The sequence below is a fragment of the Furipterus horrens genome, unplaced genomic scaffold (genome assembly GCF_987537825.1).
Source record: "Furipterus horrens unplaced genomic scaffold, mFurHor1.1.pri manual_scaffold_2, whole genome shotgun sequence".
Taxonomy (NCBI): Eukaryota; Metazoa; Chordata; class Mammalia; order Chiroptera; family Furipteridae; genus Furipterus; species Furipterus horrens.
Genome location: NW_028327172.1, coordinates 114905690 through 114928376, shown reverse-complemented (window position 1 = coordinate 114928376; position 22687 = coordinate 114905690). Strand labels below are relative to the sequence as shown.

The 22687-nt window shown below is 38.3% G+C and overlaps 1 protein-coding gene and 1 pseudogene across 1 annotated transcript in view; both read left to right on the top strand.

Annotated features, from left to right (window-relative positions):
• Positions 1–22687, top strand: part of STPG2 (sperm tail PG-rich repeat containing 2) — a 268987-nt gene that overhangs the window by 217111 nt on the left and 29189 nt on the right. The window contains 2 exon segments of the mRNA XM_090267357.1: positions 3372–3439; positions 12998–13158. Coding sequence (XP_090123483.1) covers positions 3372–3439; positions 12998–13158 — 229 coding nt within the window.
• Positions 4574–4911, top strand: LOC150019317 (ubiquitin-conjugating enzyme E2 L3 pseudogene; annotated as a pseudogene).

Sequence of the window (22687 nt, the reverse complement as noted above, 5' to 3'; positions counted from 1 at the left end):
ACAGGTCTCGGGAGCCTGAGAGCGCAGCCTCCCCTCACTCCTCTGCCATCTTCCTCTTCCAACATTTAAAAATACCCCATTTGGAGAAACAAGATGGCGGAGGAGTAAGTGGAAGCTACACTAACTTCCTCCTAGAACTAGTCTGGATTTACAATGTAATTTTGGAGAAATCATCTGGAATAACGAACCGAACACCAGCTGGAGAGAAGTCTTATAACCACGGAGAGACAGAAAAGGCCGCTACATCACAACGTGACCGGTAGGGAGTGCGGAGACGTGGAAGGGCTGGCTGGGCTCCCAAGGGTGGCAGCTGAAGGGGCTGAGAAACAGCTCAGCAGCCGGGGATTCCCCCTGAGAAGGGCAGAGTCTAAACCCCCAGCTGGGCTTCCCAGCCTACAGCGACAGAGTGGAAAGTAAAATAGTATCAGCTGTGAAAAGCGAAAAGCCACAGGCTTTCTTGCTAGCCGGAGAGAAACAGCAGGAGAAAAAGAGCTCTTAAGTGGATCACATACGAAAATATTTTGGCCACCACTTACCCTGGGCTCAAGCAGAGGGAAGGCAGAGAGGACTGGAGACACTTGGGGAGAATTTGGCACGGTGGCTTTGAGGGGAGAACTGGAGGAGCAGCTGACTGGGTCCCAGTGCTGACTCATCCCCAGTACTGCGGGTAGACCATTCCCCTCCAAGTGGCGTCAGCCTGAGGGGAAGCAAAAGCCCTGCCTACAGGAATTAAGCTGCCACACCCACAGTCCTTAAGCCTGACAGCTAATCACAGATTGAATAGATTAACAATCAAAGAAGACAGACAACAGCAGTAGATCCCTGGAAGTCTCCAACAGGCTGCCTAGGGCCAGACTGGTACATGATCTGACGCCACCAGAGGCAGATCCAGGAAGTGCAGATCATTCCAAGAAGCACCAACAAACAATAGGAGTCAAAAAAATGGGGAGACAGAGAAACAACCTCCCATCAAAAGGAAAGGTAGAATCCCCAGAAAGAGTGCTAAATGAAATAGAGGGGAGCGAACTATCAGATATGGAATTCAAAACATGGATTATGGAGAAGCTGAATGAGCTCAGCGGAAACTTCAAAGAACTCCAGAAAAACTACAAGGAACTCACAGAAAATTACGTGAGCATGAAAAAGGACATAGAAGCTATCAATAAGAGCCAGGAGGAAATGAAAAATACGATCTCTGAATTGAAGAACACAGTAGAAGGAATTAAAAGCAGGCTAGAGGAAGCAGAAGATCGGATCAGCGAGCTGGAGGACAACCTACACAAAAACTCCCAGACAATGCAACAAAATGAAAAAAGACTGAACAAGACTGAAGAGGTTCTAAGACAGCTGCAGGACAACATGAAACGTAATAATATCCGTATCATAGGAATTCCAGAAGGAGAAGAAGAAGAGCAAGGGATAGAAAACCTCTTTGAAAAACTAATGACAGAAAACTTTCCTAACATGATGAGAGAAAGAGTCACGCAAGTCCAGGAAGCACAGAGGGTCCCAATGAAGATGAACCCCAACAGGCCAACTTCAAGACACATCATAATTAAAATGCCAACATTCAAAGACAAAGAGAGAATCCTAAAAGCAGCAAGAGAGAAACAACTAATAACATACAAGGGAGCTCCAATAAGGCTATCATCAGATTTCTCAGCAGAAACACTACAAGCCAGAAGGGAATGGCAAAAAATATTCCAAGCAATGAAAAACAAAGGCCTACAACCAAGAATACTCTACCCAGCAAGGCTTTCATTCAAAATGGAAGGTGAAATAAGGAGTTTCCAAGACAAAAGAAGGCTAAAAGAATACATCTCCACCAAACCAGCATTGCAAGAGATGCTAAAGGGTCTGCTTTAAGAAGATGAAGAAACAGAGAGACAGAGAGGAACACGAGTACAAAGGGGGAAAATGACAATGAATAAGTACTGAAAGAAAGAAGGAACTTCTACCATTTGCAACAACATGATTGGAACTAGAGAGAATTATGCTTAGTGAAATAAGCCAGGCAACAAAAGAAAATTACCTTATGCTGTCACCTGTTACAGGAAACTAATGAACAACACAAACAAATGAGCAAAATTGAACCAGAGGTATGTAAACAAGGAATAAACTAACAGTAACAAAGGGGGAGATGGGAGGGAGAGAAGGGGTAAGAAGTGGAAGGGTCTAGTCAAAGAACATGTATGAATGACCCATGGACATGGACAACTGGGTGGGGACTGACTGTGGGGGGGGGCAGGGTGCAGGGAAGCAAGAGGGGGAAAAAAGTGAGACAACTGTAGTGGAAAAACAAACAAACAGAAAATTTTTTAGTGGGGGGGGAATAAAAATATAAAGAATAGAAATGCAAGTTCAGTGAATATTAGAAGGACAAGGATTTTCCTTCCGATAAGACAGTCCTACAGATTTAGAGACTTGTATGTGGGTTATGTTACATAAATTAACATGTGTTTTCTGTTTTCAAAGGGCATAAGCCTACAATCTCATTACCTGAGTGATTATCTGTATGCATAGGCCTCACTTAATCCTGTCTGCATTGCTGCCTCCCGAGACTCAATGGTTTGGCTGAACTAAGTGGCTGGGTTGGTGAAGAACGGGGTGGTCTGTGGGCTTCACTTTAAAACTGGTTTCTCTTTTCTATCCTAATGGCTTGGACAGAAAAAGCCCAGAGGCCTGAGATGGGGGAAACCTAAAATATTTCCCTCAGTCCAAAATAAGTATAATGGGCAAAAGGGTTTTGGACAGGTGAGATGTACCTGGCACACCTTCCTCCAAAGAAGCCCTTCTTTTCCCTAATGTGGGACATTGAAAAATTAATACCTGTCTTTTGTCATCTAGTGGTTACGGATTAAATGATGTCCTTTAACCCTGTTGCCCCCAGAATACAACAAGGATGCCAGCCTGTCAAACCAAGCATGCCGTTGTCCAGAGACATCCAACCAACCTGGAGTCTGCACGATCCTTCCCCTTGTGGGAAGGCCACCCTCCCCTCCACATCCCCACTCTTATTAGGGATTTCTTGACCCACGGGTAGGTAGGACGACGACCATGTCCAGCTTGAAGCAGCTAGAGGAGCTCGAGACCTTCATCCATTGTCCTTTATAAGATTGTAAAGGGTCTTAAGTCTGAGAGGGAGGAATTGTTATTTTTTATTGTTAAAATATTTAACTAATTAATTAATTTTAAAAAAAGAAGAAGAAGAATATATGAAAGGGTGAGGCGGGAGAGCTTGTATGTACGACCCATGGGCATGGACTTGGAGAGGGGATTGTTGGGGAAGGGGGGTGCTGGGCGGAGGGGAGCAAAGGGGAAAAAAAATTGGAACTATTGTAACAATATAATCAATAAAAGATACTTAAAAAAAAAAATACCCCATTTGGTCAGAGGGCTGCTTGATTTACACAAGACACCAAGACAGAGGAAATGCCAGGTTAGTAATTAATCCATACATTACTACTGTTTAATTTTATGTAACTTAATATTCTGAACAAGATAGTTGCATTGGAGAGTACATTTTTTTGTTGTTCTATGGTTGGTATTGTCATTTTAAGTCTACAATGCTTTTTAAAAAACATTAATTATACACTAAACAGATAAAAATAACATATAATTTTGGTAAGATTTTGACTTGACATGTCATATATCTTAATTTCTAATTTTGTATTATTTTCCTTTATTCAGTGAATTTCCTAGTTTCCTATTGGTAGATGAATATATGTATAAATATATCTTTCCAGAAAGTGTCTATTCATGTAAAATTAAAAATAGAAACATTTATTGAAGAAGATACAAGATTCAAGGAACATTGTACATAGGACAATGATGCCTTAGTTCTCTTCAAAGTAGGCACCTTGGGACCTCACACAGTTCTCCCAGTCACCATCAGCTGCCCCATTGTATTTTCCTGAATTTCATCAATGGTCTGAAATCTCTTCCTTTCCAATGATCATTTTAGTTTTGGGAAAAGCCGGAAGTCACAGTGTGCCAATCTGGGCTATAAGAGGGCTGAGTCACCTGGGGGATTCAATGTTTTGCCAAAAAAACTCTGTTTAAGATGTGATGCATGAACAGGCACATTGTCATGATGAAGCTGTCATTCACCAGTTGCCCATAGCTACAGCCTTCTGAATCATCTGTATAGTTTCCACAGAAGAATGTTCAAGCTTAATGCAAAAATTGATGCAGATTTGTTGCTCTACTTGCTCAGTTTTTTTGAATATGATGGCCACACAGTGCACATGCTCGCTCAATGGCATCTTCTGCTCTCACTGACTAGTACATTGAAGTCATCATTATTCACATATGTACATTCTAGTCCACTCTCCTTGGCTGCCAGGTTACATAGATGTCATGCAAACCATTCTCATTATACTAACAATTGTTGGACTTTTTCCAGAAAGACCAGATATATATATATATCTATATAAAATCAACTACATGGTCACTGCTAGTAATATAACATATTATCAGACATCCCCAAAATAGAATTTTAACAAGACTGAGCATTATCTGTCAGCGTGTAACAAACTTAGTGGCCTAAAATAAAAAGACTTCTAGATTCAAGATGGTGGCTGGCAGGAGGCTGATGAAGGACAACCTTCCATGTGATAAGGGGGCCTTCAGAATAGAAGTCAACTTTCCAGCAGAGTGCCCATTCAAACCACTAAAGATTGTATTTAAAACAAAGATCTATCACCCCAACATTGATGAAAAGGGGCAGGCCTGTCTGCAGTAATTAATGCTGAAAACTGGAAGCCAGAAACCAAAACTAGTCCCTCATAACACTGGTGAATGACCCCAGCCCAATCAGCAGCTTTGGGCTGACCTAGCTGAGGAATACTCTAAGACTAAAAATTCCGTGAGAATGCTTAAGAGTTCACAGACAAATATGGGGAAAAATGACTTGTGGGCTAAAATCTGCCTTGATTGATTCCAGTGAGTGTGAGCAGAGACCTCGAGCTCTGAGTTCAGATACCTCTCAAAGCAAGACTCTGTGGAAAATGGACAGGTGCCACTGCCTGGCATTCGCTTATGGCAGTGACTAACTTTCTGTAGTTTTCTTAATCAAAAGTGGTGTAGGTATCATGTAAAGAAAGGATTAAAAATTTAAGATCTTCTAGTTCTGCTCTCTTTGCTTTCAAATCACCAAGTCCAGCACCTGTGTGGACCATCAGATGGGCCCCTCTGTGTGTGGGGAGCCAGGCACCAATGGGCAGCATGCCTTCTACTAGTGCGTCCACCAAGGGACCAAGATGATACCCTGTGACTTTCTCATCCTGGTTCATACTCAACACCCAATAAGGAAGGGTCTGCATCACAAGATCCTCTGGCCAACTTGTTGGCCCAGACTGAGGCCCTGATGAGAGGGAAATCGATAGAGGAGGCTCAGAAGGAGCTCTAGGCTGCAGGAAAGAGTCCATAGGACTTGGAGAAACTTGCTGTATAAGGTCTTGAAGGAAATTGTCCAACCAACTCTATTGTGTTCACCAAGCTCACACCATTCATTCTTGGAGCTGATTGCCATGTATGAGCACAAGCTCTTCATTCAGGGCATCATCTAGGACATCAACAGCTTTCACCAATGGGGAATGGAGCTGGGAAAGCAGCTGATTAAGAAAATTGAGCCTGAGCTTAATGGCAACAGCTCAGTGGCCTCTCATGATTCTTGCATCAATGGACTGATCAACTTCATCAAGCAGGAGTGTGACACCGTAAGCCAATAAACTCATGCTGGTCTGAAACTTAAAAAAAAAAAAAAAAAAAAAAAAAATCATTGCTTTAATCTACTCTAAGAGAATGGTGTTTCTCTTCTTGTCCAAATTTATCCGAAATCTTTCATTTACATTTAGGCCTTAAGATTTAACATAAAAGATTGTGGTTACCTTTCTTTTATTGCCATTGCAACCCCCATTTTCTTGCATTCAGTTTATTTTTCACTCATTCACATTTCCAAACCCAGACCACGTCTCCTTCACAAAGAAGAAGAGACAACTGTTCAGTCTGGTGGCTTCTCTTCTCCCATGTTGCACTGCCCTAGTTCCAGTTTATAGCATCCTTTAAAACAAAAATTTAAAAACAAACAAACAGCCACCACCACTGCTACCACCATCCTCCTCAGAAAAAATCTGTGAAAAGGGAGTCCCAGTTCTTATGTATAAATCTGGCCAATGTTACAACAATAATGTCAATTAAATGGCAACCCTGGTGTCTGTATATGTGACTAACTCCAGCCTGAATCGGCCTGCTTGGGAAAACCCTGCCATATCGGGTCTGTGGCCACCCCAGGAGAGAACCTGCATCTGTACAAGGAATTTCTCTTCAGAGAGGCTCTGGAGGTCAAATGTTGGTGCCATTTTAGAAGATGTACTTGTCATTGCAGGCAATGCTAAAGCCAGAATATTAATTTGAAATTCCATGGTTACCTGTCAGAAAGCTCCATCCAAGTGTGTCACAGAAATTGCTCTTCAGTTCCTCAGTGCAGCAGCCCTAGCTCAGCCCTCCCTCAGCACAATTTAACCCTTTGTGAGGTTGGAATTGGCAGGATGTGGCTATAGGCAGCACAGTCTGGCGTCACTGTCGCTTTGCTGGCCTCTTCCTTAGAAGCAGCCGGCTGGGCCATCCCAGCCCAAGAACAAGACAGTCTTCACTCTCCCTTGGGACTTGCAGCCTTTGCAGAGTCAAGCTCCACTTGAAGCTCACTCAGAATCCTTTACATGTGTTTTCATTGTTTTAACTGTCTCTTTTTTTGTAGAAATAAAAATTGACCTTAGAATTTATCCTCCTGTGAACTTGTAAGGATTTGAATGTTGATCTATTTTTCAAAGCAAATGGGACTGTCCCTGAAATAGTGGAGAATACATGTCACTGACACCCAGAGGAAGTCACCAACTCTGCTTCGACCACTAGTGGTTTCCCTTCTTGGTTCTCTGAGGTACTAGGTTCTGTGGAGAAATGATTTTAAAAAGTTTGCTTTGTTTTAATTTTAGTTCTAAAACTTGAGATCTTTCCAGGCCTTGTGACCTATAGGCAGCTTGGTTTTAGCTGTGCAGGAATGGGAGTGATGGGTAGATTAGGCAGCATAACATTGTTAATTGTCTAGGTGTGTGGCCCCTGCTGTGTATCAATGAATTCAGATACTCATGGGGCAAGGTCTGGAGACTCCTATGTTTCCTGGGAGAGCTGGGCTAGCATTTGAGCATCTGTCTCTTCATTAGCAGAAAGGTGATGATGGAGTTTATTTCACTCACACACAGATTTGTAATAAAATGCCAAATTCTGTGAGAAACTATTCAAATAAGCCACCATCATTGCTTCTATGAATCCAAAATCATTGCCATTCTTGGAAACTGTCCCATTACTTTGTGTTTCTACCAGCATATATCTGCCTGCCTGTCTGTCATTCCTCACTTCTGTGTTCACCACGGGAGGTATCCTTGTCAAAGTTAGCAGTCCCTCAGGGGATTCTCAGCTCTGGCATTGCAACCCACCATTTGCCCCAGTCAGAAGAGGCCTGGCCCTGGGAGAGCAAGGCCATGGTGGTCCCTCCCTCAGGCCTGGGTGGTTTATTCAAGCCACCCTGGAGCAGTTTTGGTGGTCACCAAACCCTTGGGGCAGGCTTTGAGCATGCTGGCACCCCAGCAGCTTGACAGCCAAAGAGTTGGGTCCTCTGGGGAAAATGGAGAGCTGTCACCACTGACCTGAGCCCACTCAGGAATTTATACCGGCCACAACTGAACTAGAAGTGGGTCGGGTCCTCCTCCTCCTTCCTGCTCCTGCCCCCTGTGGCAGACAATAGGCTTTATAAGATGCTGTGATCCCATTCTGCTGCCCTTAATAAAAATGCTCTCCAACTAAAATAAAATAAAATAATATAATATAAAATAAAATACAAAGATTTTTCTATTAGATCTCATTATTTAGTGGAGTAGCTGGAAGACCAAGCTTGGGTGGTACTGCCATTCATAGTGGGTACATAGTTCCAATGTTGCTGTCCCAGGGTAGTTGGTCTTTTAACATAGTAGCTTAGGGTGCCACAAGACCTGGTAGGATGCTGCAAGGTCTTTTATGACCTACCCTCTGAAACCCCAGGACATCACTTCTGTCACAACCTGTTAGTCAACCAAGTCATTCGGGGCAGCACGAATGGAACAGAAGAATATGAAACTTCATCTCTCAGTGATAGGATTCGCAAAGGATTTGTGTCCATCTTTAACCTACACCAAATACTTACATTTTTCCTACATGCCTTCTGAAGGCCTCCAGAGTTCGTGGAATTATGGTATAATCTTGAAGTCCAGGATCTTGTTATCTGGGTCAGGTATAGGTGCAAGCGAGGATCTTGGTTATGGTTCTTCAGATCAGTTTCTTGAGTTGAACTCCTCTTTATAAGAAGAGCTGTGAACCAAAGATATGAGTTATAGGCCCCACATATTCAACATACAATGGTGGGAGAGAGACAGGGTAATTATAATAGTCACTCATATTCAAAGAAGAGGGAAAATTGGAGTCTTAAAGCAGTCACAGGGATATAACAATTCTGAAATCCAACCAGGCATATGTTGCCATTTCCTTGATTAGGTCCTGCTGTGGCTCTCTGGGAATGACTTTCCATGGCACTTTGCTCTACCTTCTGGGCTGTTGGTGTCATCCTTTGAATCATCCTTCATTTCTAAGAAATAGGCTGTTTTTTGCAGTTGGAGTGTTTTCCTCATGTTTCCTGCACATAGAAGATTGGGGCTCTATAAGCCACTTTTCATTTTGCACTATTGTTTGTTGTTCCTTTCATTCCAAGTTAGTACAATTTTTTACAAAAAATTTGTAGATTTCTTATTGTATGAATTTATAATCAAATATACTGGCCATGGCCATACTCACGCATACTTCTTAGAAAAACTCTTATCCAGTTTGGGTCACCTTTGGTGATTTGTGTTTCAATATTCTTAAATTTTTAGAAGCATTATTGTCTTAGACAAGAGGGTCTATGACATATGGCCTCAAAATTCTTAGAGGCTCTTTTTTTTCTTTCTTTTTTGTTTAATAAGAAAAAAATAAGTTTATTAGAAAAATTAACAAAAGAGATGAACAAATAATTTAGAAAACATATAAAAGGTACTTGGTTTCCTCACCATGAGGGATATGATGCTGCTTGTTAGTATATCTAGTTTCCCTTCCTTTCTGGCTTATATGCCTCTGAGATCACATGACTAGTTTCAGCCAATGAAATGCAGCAGATGTGAAACATGTCACTTGCAGCTGGAAGCATTTAAATACCTGTAGAAGAGGTTCTGGTTTTCTCTTTCCCTGAGAAAATGGTCATGGTATCACATGCAGATACAAGTGCCAAAACATACAGGTTACATGGAGGGCAGCTGCTGGACAGTCATGTGACTTCCTGTGAGCAAGACACAAAACATTTCTCTTTTAAGCCACTGAAATTTTTGTTACAGCAACGTAATCTAGCCTGTCATTGGGCGTGCATGTGGAAGGGGGACAAATCTCAGTGTGCACATGGACAGTGACTGTATCGGTCCAGACAAGGGAGAAAAGTGCTGCTGGTCCACATGGTAAGTGGAAAGGCTGCTCAATGCTGCTGATAAGATTAAAAAAATGACAATCATTTTTAGCAGAGCTGAATATCTTTATATTTTAAAAGGCTATACCACAGGCAATATGTTTTGATGACCATACAATTTCATTATTTGTGATATCAGCACATGCATTTTCTTATAAAACAGTCAGCACTTTTTAAAATTTCTCTTATTTATTCAACAAATATTAATTGTGCACCTACTCTGAGCGTTGCACTTACTGGGCGATATATCAGGGAGTAAAGTAAGTAAAAAATTTCTGCTGGAGGCCCTTTTGTTTAAGTGAGCGATTTTATGAAGTTTCATCTTTCTGAGGTCTTAGGGTCTTCCAGCCAAACTCTGATTTTGAAATTTGCCCTCAGGCCATTTCTTGCTCTGAGAGCTTTTTGGTGTACGGAGAGATAGAATGAAAAACAATTTTAGTTTCAAATCTAGAAAATCTTGATTCCTTTTTATTTTCTATAAATTCTGCTTAAAACTGAAAAGTTTTATCTCATCTTTTTATGCATACCTTTGCACACACAACTGAAAGCAGTTAGTTGGCACTTTTGCTATTTAGTCTAGAAATTTCTTTAACTAGAACTTACTAGTTTACTAGGTATTTTATTCATTATCCCAATCATTAATGTTGTTAAAATTTCTGCCATTATATAATACAAATTATCTTTTCTGCAACCTGCAGTAACATTTTCATTACTGTCTTTTAAGCTATCACCAACTGTCTCCTCAAGGCTCTTTCTTGGTCTTGAAGTCATTTCAGTCTTTGACCCCGTTGTCTGATCCCAAACCACTGCAACAAATTTTTCTGTGGTAATTCTTTATGATAATACTGTACTTCTCATAAAAAATTACTTACTGCTCATGCCATACAGAAGTTGAGTCTTATTCTTCTCCCCATCAATCTTGGCTAGCCTGGTGTCTTTCTTAACCACCAGCATGCAGTGGAAGTGATAGTCTAGCACTTATTAGGCAAAATTATGTGTTTTACAGAATGAACCTGGGCCCATTGAAATACTTGGTACTAGAGGCTTGAGTCTCTATGTAGTTTAACAGTGTCATTCTGAAGAGCTCATGTGTAGGTGCTTGGCTTTATCATGAATCTGAAATCCAAATACTTTCTAAATATGAATTTATCGAATGACCCAACTGCCTTCATATTGGGTCTTGTTTTCAATTTGATGGTTCAGTGTATGATGTATTAAGTATTATAAATTCCCCAAGGTTAGTTTATTTGTAAAGGATAAAGTTGAATTATGATTACCTCTAATATCTAATTCTGAGTCTTATTTTAAGAATTAGTGAGCATGGCCTTCATGGAATTTTGTGTTGTTTTAATGTCAATATTAGAATGCAGTATTGAATTGGACCCAGCAATCAGAGCAAGTTAGAAGGCACCTCTAAACTGTCTAATTCTGGGGTTTCTGGGCATTTCTATACTTAATGACTAGAAAATTAATATGAAAAGCTTCTACTATGAGCAAAATATATGATCAAGATGGCTTTTTGAATCAGAGGCTTAATAAAGTATTACCTGAGATGTACACACCTAATATTTAAGTACTAAAGCTCACTTGTAATGTGCTATGTTATCCTCTTATGCCAGAAGAGAAGTCTGAAGTACTTGTCTTTTTAAATGGTGAGTTTTCATTACATTTTTTATTTACTTTTTTCCTAAACATTATCAGTGGAGGAATTTTGGAAGATGGCAGTAATAAACATGTTAGCATTTAGATTTTCTGCGAGTTGGTACAACAGAAGTTTTGGTAGAGACTTTTGGGGAATAGACTTTAGAACTGGAATATTTGAAAAACTGGGAAAAGTTTATGGGCAGCTCCCTTGAGAAAAACTGTAGATATACCAGGACTATAGAGGATTTGACCATAAGAATGATCTGATTACATTTAATCCAGAAGGAAACTAAAGTATTATCTAGCCTTGTGCTACTCAAAGTGCCCATTTACTGATTGTTTCCTGTCCACAGTGAGAAAGGAGAGACACCAGAATGTAACACAGCAGTCTTCCACGGAAAAAGACTGGTTACAAAATGCATCATAAAATATTCAATTTACACTTAGTTGTAAGCTCCCTTTTTTTTTTAGATTGTTCTTGGACAGGCATTAGTCCACAAACCACATTTTGAGTAGCACTGATCTAGTAAATTCCTATTATCTTCAGACAAAAAGTTGAAGCCTGTAAAAACAAGAGATTAAGTGATGTTTCATAACCTATTCAGTGCAGAGCTCATTTTGTAGAATCCAGATAACATGAGTATAACCAAATCATATGTTCTTTCAAGTACATCATATTGTATTTTATTCATATTGCTGCTCACTGGAACTGATTTTTTAAAAATACTGAATTATAAAACATACAAATAAGCATTTTTGATCTGTGGTTAAGAATCCATGCATGTGAAAGGCTGGCGTAAGTTATACACAGATTTTGGACTGTGTGGAGGTCGGTGCCCTTAACCCCTGCATTGGGTTGAAACAAAAACAACTATATTTGTTCCAAATATTTGAATGGCTTGATAAGTTTTTTTTTTTCAGTGTCATAGAAAGATGTTTGAGTTAAAAAGAGAGAAATGTTATTCTCTCACATTGCCACTGTAGAAGATATTCCTGGTTATAAATATGCACTAAAAGCTAAAAGCAAAACATTAAAATAACTGCTGTGAAAGGATGATTGGATGATAGGTAATTTTTTTCCAAATTGATTTTTGAGGCTCCTACATCAACTTTTCAATATTTTTTGGCATCAAGAATTTTTCTCTCTTTTTTTGATTGAGGTATAATTTACACAATAAAAATAACTCATTTTGAGTACAGTTTGATGCATTTTGGTCAATGTGTATAGTCAGGTAACTGCCACTGCTGTCAAGTTTTGAAACATTTCCATCATTTAAAAAGAATTCTCTCATAACCTTTTGCAATTAATTAATCTCTATTCCCAATCCTGGCCCCAGACAACTGTTTTGGTCATTATATCTTGCATTTTCTGATATTTCCTATAAATGAAATCATCTATTATTCAGGATTTTATATCTGTCTTCTTTCACTTACTATGATGTTTTTGAGGTTCACTTATGTTGACATATTTATTTTTTCTTTTTATTACTGAGTACTTTTCCATAGTTTGGGCAAAGCACATCTTGTTTATTCACCAGCTGATGGACATTTGGGTAGTTTTTATTTCTCTTGGGAAAGTGCTTAGGAGTAGAATTTCTGGGTCATATGGTAAGTATATATTTAACTTTATGAAAAGCTGACAAATTGTTTTTCAAAGTGGTATATCATTTTGCATTCTGCTAACAAGATATGAGTATTCTTTCTAAAAAATAATTTAAAGTTACTCCATTTAAACATGTTTATTCTTATATATTATATTCTTCATAATTTTAGGCCCTGGGTTTTATAATATCATCAGCAATACTATCATTGACAACCTTAGCAATATGTGCTTAAAGAAACAAAGGAAAAGTTCATTTGGGTCTTCTGTTCCTCAGACTTTCTTCTTGGACCAGAAAGAAACTTTTACTACTCCTGGGCCTGCTGATTATCAGGTAACAGATGGATACAAAAATTATATTCCTTATTCCAATACTAATAATTTAGGATTTAAAAATTTTACATATAAAATAAATGCCTCATTATTATAAGCATATGATTATCAAAATTATTTATATGGTAAATTATGGTATAATAATTAAAATTTGGTTCACAGCCATGTTTGTATTTTTTTTAAAAAACCAAATCTTATTCTTTATCTTTTTGAGTATCTGATATATACTTCCTTAAATGCTTATATTCATTTTAAGATTGCTCCATTATTTTCTGAGAGTAAATTTAGGTATTCTTTAACTTAGGCCTTTTTAAAATGCTTTGCAGCTCTATAATTTTTCTGTAGAAGCCTTGCAAATCTTAATTAGATTTATTCCTAGGTATCTGATATTGTTTAATTCTATTATAAATGGTACCTTTTAAGTATTTGCAGTTTAGTTCTCTGTTATTGGTATAAATAAATATAATAGTATTTATTAAAGATTTGCTTTGCCCATAGTTCTTTCTAAATTAAAGGACTGATTTTACTAATATATTATTAGTTTTTTAAAAATTTTGCCTTATTGCATCTGTGAATAGCAGTTTTTTTCTTCAACCATTTTATCTTTTATATATAGTGTTTGCCTTACTGAATTTCTGTATCCCAGAACAAAGCTTAAGAATATTAATAAGAATTAAAAAATACTAGCATCCAACAAGGTTAAATTCACAGATTGTCATATCCAATTAAAAAAAGTTAATGGGTATGCAAAGAAGAGGAAAATACAGTAAAGAATGGGGGGGGGGGTCAGGAATCAATAGAAAGAGACCCAGATTGCAATTTGATGCTGCCACTGTGGAAAACAGTATGGAGGTTCCTCAAAAAATTAAAAATAGAACTACCATATAACCCAGCAATCCCACTTCTGGGTATTTATCTGAAGGAATCCAAAATACTAATTTGAAAAGGTATATGCATTCCTATGTTCACAGCAGCTTATTACAAGAGCCGAAATATGGAAGCAATAGGTGACTGGATAAAGAAGATGTGGTACATATATACAATGTAATATTACTTAGCCATGAAAAGGAATGAAATTTTGTCATTTACAACAACTTGGATAGACCCAGAAGATATTATGTGAAGTGAAATAAGTCAAAGACAAATACCATATAATTTTACTTATATGTGGAATCTAAAAAACAAAATAAACAAAGTAGAAACAAACTCATCAATATAGAGAAAAAAACTGATGGTTGCCAGATGAGAGGGCTTTGGGTGACTGGGTGAAAAAGGTGAAGGAATTAAGAAGTACAGATTGGCAACTACAAAATGGTCATGGGTATGCGAAGTACAACAGAGAGAATACAGTCAATAGTATTGTAATAACTTTGTATGTTGTCTGGTCAGTACTAGACTTTATTGTGGGGATTCTTTCACAAGTTATATAAGTGTCTAACTACTATGTTCTACACCTGAAACTAATATACAGTAGTCCCTCTCTATATCGCGGTTCACTTATTGCGGGATTTTTAATAATATTATATTTAATTATTTATTGCAGATTTTTCGCTATATCATGGGATTTTGCGGTACTGTATATATATTTGTTAAAGTTATGTAGATTTAAGAGTGTAGAATATAAGAACATAAGTAGCATTTATAAAAGTGTGGAAAATGTTAATAAGAGAGTGGGAAAGGTTAATAAGGGACTGGGAATGGTTTATAAGTGTGTGGGAAGGGTTTCTAAAGCCTTAAAATATATATAAATACTAAAATAAATGTAAGGTTCCTACTTCGTGGATTTTCACCTATCACAGGGGGGTCTAGAACATAATACCTGTGATAAGCGAGGGAATACTGTAATATTAAAGATTAATTTTAATTGAAAAAATTTAAAAAGGCTCAAAAATTTCATAAATGATAAAATCAGTAAACAGAGACACTGAACAGTTATTATAACTAAATCCCATATGTTAAAGAAGGTAGAAGAAAGACTGAGCATATTAACTAGAGAAATGGCACAAAACACAAATTGAAGCTCTACAGATGGAAATTATAACATTTGAAAAAAAGTACACTGTGTGTGATTAAGAAAAGGTTGGACAGCTCAGAAGAAAAGGTTAGTGAACATGAAGATAGTTCTTATTGTATTTAAAAAATTACTAAAGTTTTACAAAGTGAGATTTTCATGAATTCTTGCAAAATTTTGAATTTTTGCTAGTCAGTAAAATTTCAGGTTACAAAATCAACATTAAAAAATCAGTAGGGTTTTTATACACAAACAAGAAACTATCTAAAAAAGAAATTTTGAGATTCAAGATGGTGCAGAATAGCTGGAAGCTACACTCACCTCCTCCCAGGAACAAACGGGAATTACAATTAAAATATAAAAAATATAATCAACATGAATAATTGAAGGCTGACTGAAACAAGAAGTCTTATAACCAAGGACTTATAGTAGAAGCCACATTGAGAATGGTAGGAAGGGTGGAGACACAAAAAGGATTGGAACTCCTTCCAGTGGGATATCTCAGCTGCAAAGTTTCCCCCTCAGAAGCAAGGGGTTTCAGTCTCTCCCTGAGCTCCCCAACCCAGAGCACCAGAGCTGGAAAGAGATACCATTTAACATAAGGCTGTGAAAAATCACCTGGGATTCTATCTGCCAGGGAGAGACATTTGTTTGTTAGAAACACAGGCACCCTCTTAAAGAGTCAATGCACAAAAATCTTATTTGCAACCACTCACCTGGGTTCTGCAGAAGGAGAGCAGAGTGCACTAGATTTGTGTAAGGAGAAACTGGGGTTTGTGGCTCTGGGGAGAGATCTGAGGGGATAGCTGTTGGGAGCCCTGTGCTGAGTCACTCTCTTGATGCAGACATCATTTTTTGTGGGTAGAGCACACCCCTCCTTAAGGCATCAACCTGGGGGAAAGCAAGAGCCCCACCCTCTGGACTTCCTTCACCACACCCTGTGGTGCTCACACCCTGACGAGGCATCAGATGCCTGGGAAGGGTGCAGAGGTCCAGGGAAACTCAGAGTGTGTTAGTGCATGAGTTGTGTAGCTTGCCTCCAAATTGACCAATATTCTCCCTCATAGATCTACTAGCCTCACCTGCCTGAATCCCAGCAGCCCTGCCCTGCTGCGCTGGGGTTCCTGGAAGAATCTTGGATAGACTTGTATGGCCTAGGACAGGGGCAAGTCTTCTCTCACCTGACTGACTATGCAGAACATTCCCCTGACCTGGCCACAACTTGGTCTGTTTGGGCCTGATAAACTCTGCCAGCTTCACCTCGATGACCTCCAGAGACCCCACCTTACCACAAAGGTCTGCAGGTACCCAGCTCATGGCAGCTAGACTTGGTATACCCTGGAACATTTGATGAGTGACCCCAGATGCAGGACTGGTACTGATTTTGAACCCATATCAATCTGGTGAACACAACTTTGCCCCTACCTGGGGACTCATGGAGTATCTACCTCATGCAACTCACATACAAAAAAGTAAAATAAACAAATTGGACTACATCAAAATAAAATTTTTTTGCACAGCAAAGGAAACCATGAGCAAATTGAAAAGACAACCCACTTAATGGGAGAACATATTCACCAATGATACATCTGATAAGGGGTAAACATCCAAAATTTACAAAGAAGATATACAACTCAGCACCAAAAAACAAACAAACACATACACACAAAATATCAAATAATCCAATTAAAAATTGGATACTTCTCCAGAGAGGACAAATGAAAAGATTCTCAACATCACTAATCATCAAGAGATGCAAATTAAAACCACAAGAAAATAACACCTCACACCTGTGAGAATGCCTATCATCAATAAATCAACAAACAATAAGTGTTGGTGAGGGTGTAGAGAAAAGGAAACCCTTTTGCACTATTGGTGGAAATGCAGATTGATGCAGCCACTGTGGAAACCAGTATGGAGTTTCCTCAAAAAATTAAAAATGGACCTGCCTTATGCATCAGTGATTCCTCTACTGGGAATATATTTGAAGAAGCCAAAAAAAAAAAAAAAAAAAAAACAACTAATTTGAAAGAATATATACACCTCTATGTTCATTGCAGCATTAATTATAATAGTCAAGGTTTGAAAGGACCCCAAGTGCCCATCAGTAGATGAGTGGATAAAAAAGCTATGGTATGGACTTCTGGCCAAGATGGAGGAGTAGACTGACACGGTGCTTCTCCCTCCACAACTAAGAAGAAATACAATTACCTCAAAACTAGAAACAACCAGAAGTTCCAGAAAATCAAACTGCATGGAAGTTCCGCAAACAAAGATTATAAAGAAGAAATACTCATCCAGACAAGTAGGAGGGGTGGAGACAGTGCTGAGAGGACGCAATGTGGTGGCGGCAGCAGCGGCAGGCTGGCAGAAAGCGCAGTCATGTTTTAAAAAGTCAGGAGAGCCATCTGGGGAGCGTTCCCAACTCCTCACCAGACCTCGAAGCTCGAGGTCCCAGCACAAGGGAGAATCAACCCTCATTGCTTCTGACTGTACAGACCAGTGGGGGTTGGGGTGGAGGCAGAAACTGCCAGTCTCTCAGTAGAGTCCACTTGTTTAAAGGGCCCTCATGGTCCTAGAACATTCGCAGACCTACCCACCCACACTGGGAATGACAGCCAGGGCAGCAGCCAGAGGGGCGCCAGTCCAGTGCAGAAGTGGGAGAGGTGCCTGGAAAAGGGGGGGGGGCGGTGCTGGGCAGGCGGCATTGTTTTCTCTTGGACCCTTCCCCCACATACAGTGCTGCAACGTGGTGAAATGGATTGCCCTGTACTGACGAATCCCTAAAAGCTCCGCTCCTTAAAACGTAACAGAAGTGACAGCTTTTCTGGGGACATGGAGGCAAACAAACATAGGAGCCTGTCGAATGAGGAGACAGAGAAGTATGGCCCAAAAGGGGGAATGGATCAAGGTTCTAGTGGGAAAACTAAGCCACGAGGAGATAGCCCGTATCATAGATACAGAGATAGACAATCTAACAGATGCAGAATTCAAAACACTGGTGATAAATATGCTCACAGGCTTGACAGATATGCTTGAGTATGGCAAACACATAAGAGAAGAAGTGAAGGCTATGCTTAGTGAAATGAAGAGGAATCCACACAAAACCAATGGTGAAAAGAAGGAAACTGGAGTTCAAATAAATGATTTGGAACATAAGGAAGAAAAGAACAGTCAACCAGTGCAGAATGAGGAAGCAAGAATTGAAAAAAGTGAGGAAAACTTCCCAAAATTTTGCAGAGATGAACATACAGGTCTGGGAAGCAGGGAGGGTCCTGGGTGAGCTGGATCCAGAGGGGATTGCACCAGTATGCATCATGACTGAGATGCCAAAGGTAAAAGATAAAGAGAGAGTCCTGGGGGCAGCAAGAGAGAGGCAGAGAGTTACCAACAGGGGGGTGCCTATAGGACTATCAGCTGGTTTCTTAGAGGACACTTTGTAGGCAGGAAGGGACTAGCAAGCAGTATTCAATGTTATGAATAGCAACCTACAACCAAAATAACTCTATCCAGCAAATCTATCCTTTGGAATGGAAGGGCAGATGAAGTGCTTCCTAGACAAGGTGAAATAAAGGAGTTCATCATCACCAAGCCATTATTATATGAAATGTCAAAGGGGCTTACTTAAGAAAAAGATAAAAACTATGAACACTAAAATGGCAACAAACTCACAACTATCAACAACTGATTCTAAAAAAATAAAAACAAAATCCAACTAAGCAAACTAGAATAGGAACAGAATCAGAGGTATGGGGATCATTTGGAGGGCTATAAGTGGGGAGGGGGAAGGGGGAGAAATGGGGAAATGGTGCAGGGACTAAGAAGCATAATCAGTTGGTACAATATAGACAGGGGGAAGTTAAGAATAATATTGGAAAGGATAAAGCCAAAAAACTTATATGCACGACCCATGGACATGAACTAAGGGGGGTGGGATTGCTGGAGGGAAGTGGGGTACTGGGCAGAAGGGAGCAAAGGGGAAAAATTGGAACTACTATAACAACATAATCAATGAAATATACTTTTAAAAAGCTATGGTACATTTACACAGTGAAATAGTACTTAGCTATTAAAAAGAAGGAAATCTCACTGTTTGTGACAGCATGAATGGACCTGGAAATTATTAAACTAAGTGAAATAAACCAGAGAAAGACAAATACCATATCATTTGACTCATATATGGAATTTAATGAACAAAATAAACTAACAAAATAGAATCAGTCTCATAGATACAGAGAACAGACTGACAGCTCCTGAGGGAGGGGGTTGGGAAACAGGGTGAAAAAGGTGAAAAGATTTAGCTAAACAGAAACAAAAAACAAACAAAACAAAAACTCCACCCAATTCCTAGACAGACAATAATATGGTGATTACCAGAGGGAAAGGGGGATAGGAGAAGGTAGAAGAGCATAAGGGGAAATAATTAGTGATAGAAAGAGACAATATACAGATGATGTATTATTCTAAAATTGAATACCTGAAACATGTGTAATTATAGTAACCAATGTCAACCCAATAAAGTCAGTAAAAAGTAAAATATAAGACAAGGAAAAATATATTTCACTTCTTAGGAGAAATGTTTCATGTTTTCAATTTTTCTAAATTTTTTCTTCTATTTTCTTTCTTTTTTTTTTTTTTTTGGCATGAAACACTTGCAATTAAAAGTATTAGGTGAGACTCTGCTTACCCAAGATGCAAAATAGTTTAGTTACACATAATATTTGGTAGTTGAATCACTTCTGCAAGTAAAATACTCTTCAAGCATGTGGGTATATAATATATATTTAATAAAACTCCAAATTATTGATCTTGGATCCAAATTGATATGAAACTTATGCAATAATAAAATTAATTTTATAATTTTTATTCAAATAAAATTTTTATATATGGGTATGTTGCCATTTTAAAGGAAGACACAGTTTAATTTTCAACATTTTACATGAAAGTTTTGCATAGAAATATTTAAAAACACAGACTTCTTTTTTTATATGTAATATAGAGCACACATGCACAGTCCCCTTCCTTTTACAAATTCCCAAGGAAAGAATGAAAAATTTCCAACATAAGGATGAGCTGAATGTAAAAAGACAAAAGAGATTGAAAATATGACGAATGGAGGCTAAACACAAGCCAAACATCTGTCTGTTTATTAGGCACTGCAGAAGCAGAATGCTGACATAGTAGTTGGGAGTCTTTGATATAAAATACATTGTTATCCTGAGCTGAATGAAGGCATAAACCTTCCATTGGAAGAACTCAACAAAATACAAAGGGTAATAACTTTAGAAGACATAGTTTTTCACATTTTTTGCATTTTCAGAAAGACTGGAAATAAAGAAAATATTCTGGAAGCTTCCAGAGAGAAAACTAACTGGGTCTTCTACAAAAGGATGAAGAAGATACTGATAGCAACACTTTCTCAGCAGCAGCGTTCATATAGCAGAGCTCTGAATCTTCTCAAATTTCTGAGAGAAGATAATTTTGGATGAAGAATTCTGCCTCTATCCAAAATTTTAATTAACTGAATCAAGAAAATAATTTTCTGACATGAAGGAGCTTGGAAAAATTCGTATGTCTACATACACATATGTAAATATGTTCTAGCAAAATTAAAAAAAAAAAAAGGGAAACAAGAAAAGGTGTCATAAACCTAGAAAAGAATATAAACTGAAAATTTCCAAGATGAAGTAAAGTGAAAACAAATTAATGAAGTGATATTTTTTGCTTATGCTTGAGACATTCTTCAAGAGTTAAGGGTTTGGTGACAGAATTTCACTTCTCCTTATGTTTGGCCATACTTGTTGGTTCAACAGGGAATAATCACAATATGATAATCTTGTTTTAATATTATTGATTGATTTAAAATTGATCTATACTATTTGCAGAGGACTTAATTATAGTATAAAAATATAAATATTAGAAACCTTAACGTTAATAATAAAATAATAAAATCAAGAGGTGAAAGTTTGCAAGGCAGTAAAATATTCCACATTTCTTATTTCATCATACAGAATCAACAGATATTGTCCAAAAATTAAGAAATTATAGTTTAAGACTTCATATTAAATTTGTAATGATAAATACAAAAAAAGCCCTAGCCCTAGCACTGGCTGGTGTAGCTCAGTGAATTGAGTGCCAGCCTGTGAACAGAAAGGTCAGAGAGGTCACTGGTTCAGTTTCCAGTCAGGGCACATGTCTGGGTTGCAGGCCAGATTCCTGGTTGGGGGCATGAGAGAGGCAGCTGATCAGTGCATCTCTTGCACACATTGATATTTCTTTCCTTTTCTTTCTCCTTCCCTTCTCTTCTCTCCAAAAGTAAATAAATAAAGTCTTAAAAAACAAAACAACCCCCTGCCCTAAAAATCCCAATTATCATTAAATGATATTATAGTTGACCTTTGAACAACAGCAATTTGATCTGCATGGACCCACTGATATCCAGATTTTTTAAAGTAACTACCTGTATTGTTCTTGATTCCCATTTAGGAGTCTATGGACATAGAGTTGCAACTGAATGCATTGATTTAGGCCATTCTATATTGAGAAGTTGAGCAGTGGTGGGTTTTGGTTTCTGCAGGGGTTCTGGAACCAATCCCTTGCCATTATCAAGAGACAACTAGGTTTTGGGGGAATTAAAGTTATATGCAGATTTTCAGCTGCAAGGAGGGGTCAGTGTCCCTAACCTCCACATTGTTTATGGGTCAACTGTATTTCTGGAAATGGAACCAGTGAGAGATCAAGAAGGACACTTTATTTTAGACTTGAATATGATTTAACTTTTTAATGATGTAAAGATATTATTTTAAAACAAAAATAAAAAGTACTCTATTAATTCTAGATCAAATATAAACAAAAAATATTCATGAATGCATCTAAAAATTAGAAAGAAGGAATACATAGGCTAAGACTAAATTAAAGGAGGACCAAGAGTAGCAAGTAGAGAATTGAAGCTAACTTTCACCCTGAGGACATTTGACAAACTAAATAACTGATTAAAAAAAAAAATAATGTCAGAGGCCTCCAGGGAATGAACCAAATCTTAAACTCTCTCACAGTGAATATTCTCAAAGAAGATTCATTAATAACAGTTAAAACTCTAAAGGGCAATATATTCATGTTAAAGAGTGAAATGCTAGTGTTTCAGGAGCCCAAAAGAATGATTACTTGGCCCTGTGATGTAGACACTTGGGACCCTGAGGATAGTAAAAATATATTAGAAATGGATTTCAGCTGACTACTCCATAAAAATCAAAATTATTCTAAGAACTATATTCTGTTACCTCAACCTTCCTTTCCTTTTAATTTCTTACCAGAATATTTATAGAGTTCTTAGAGTCCTGCATAATTTTTGAGTTTGTTTTGTTGGTTGGTTAGTTTGCTTGTTGGTATCTTACCATTCACCTAACCATACACTAAAATGAATTTTCTCACTGTGGGACCATCAGTGCAAGTAAAGGATTTTAGGCAAATGATTTCTGACACACTGGATAATGAAATGGTTACAGTGCACTTACAGACT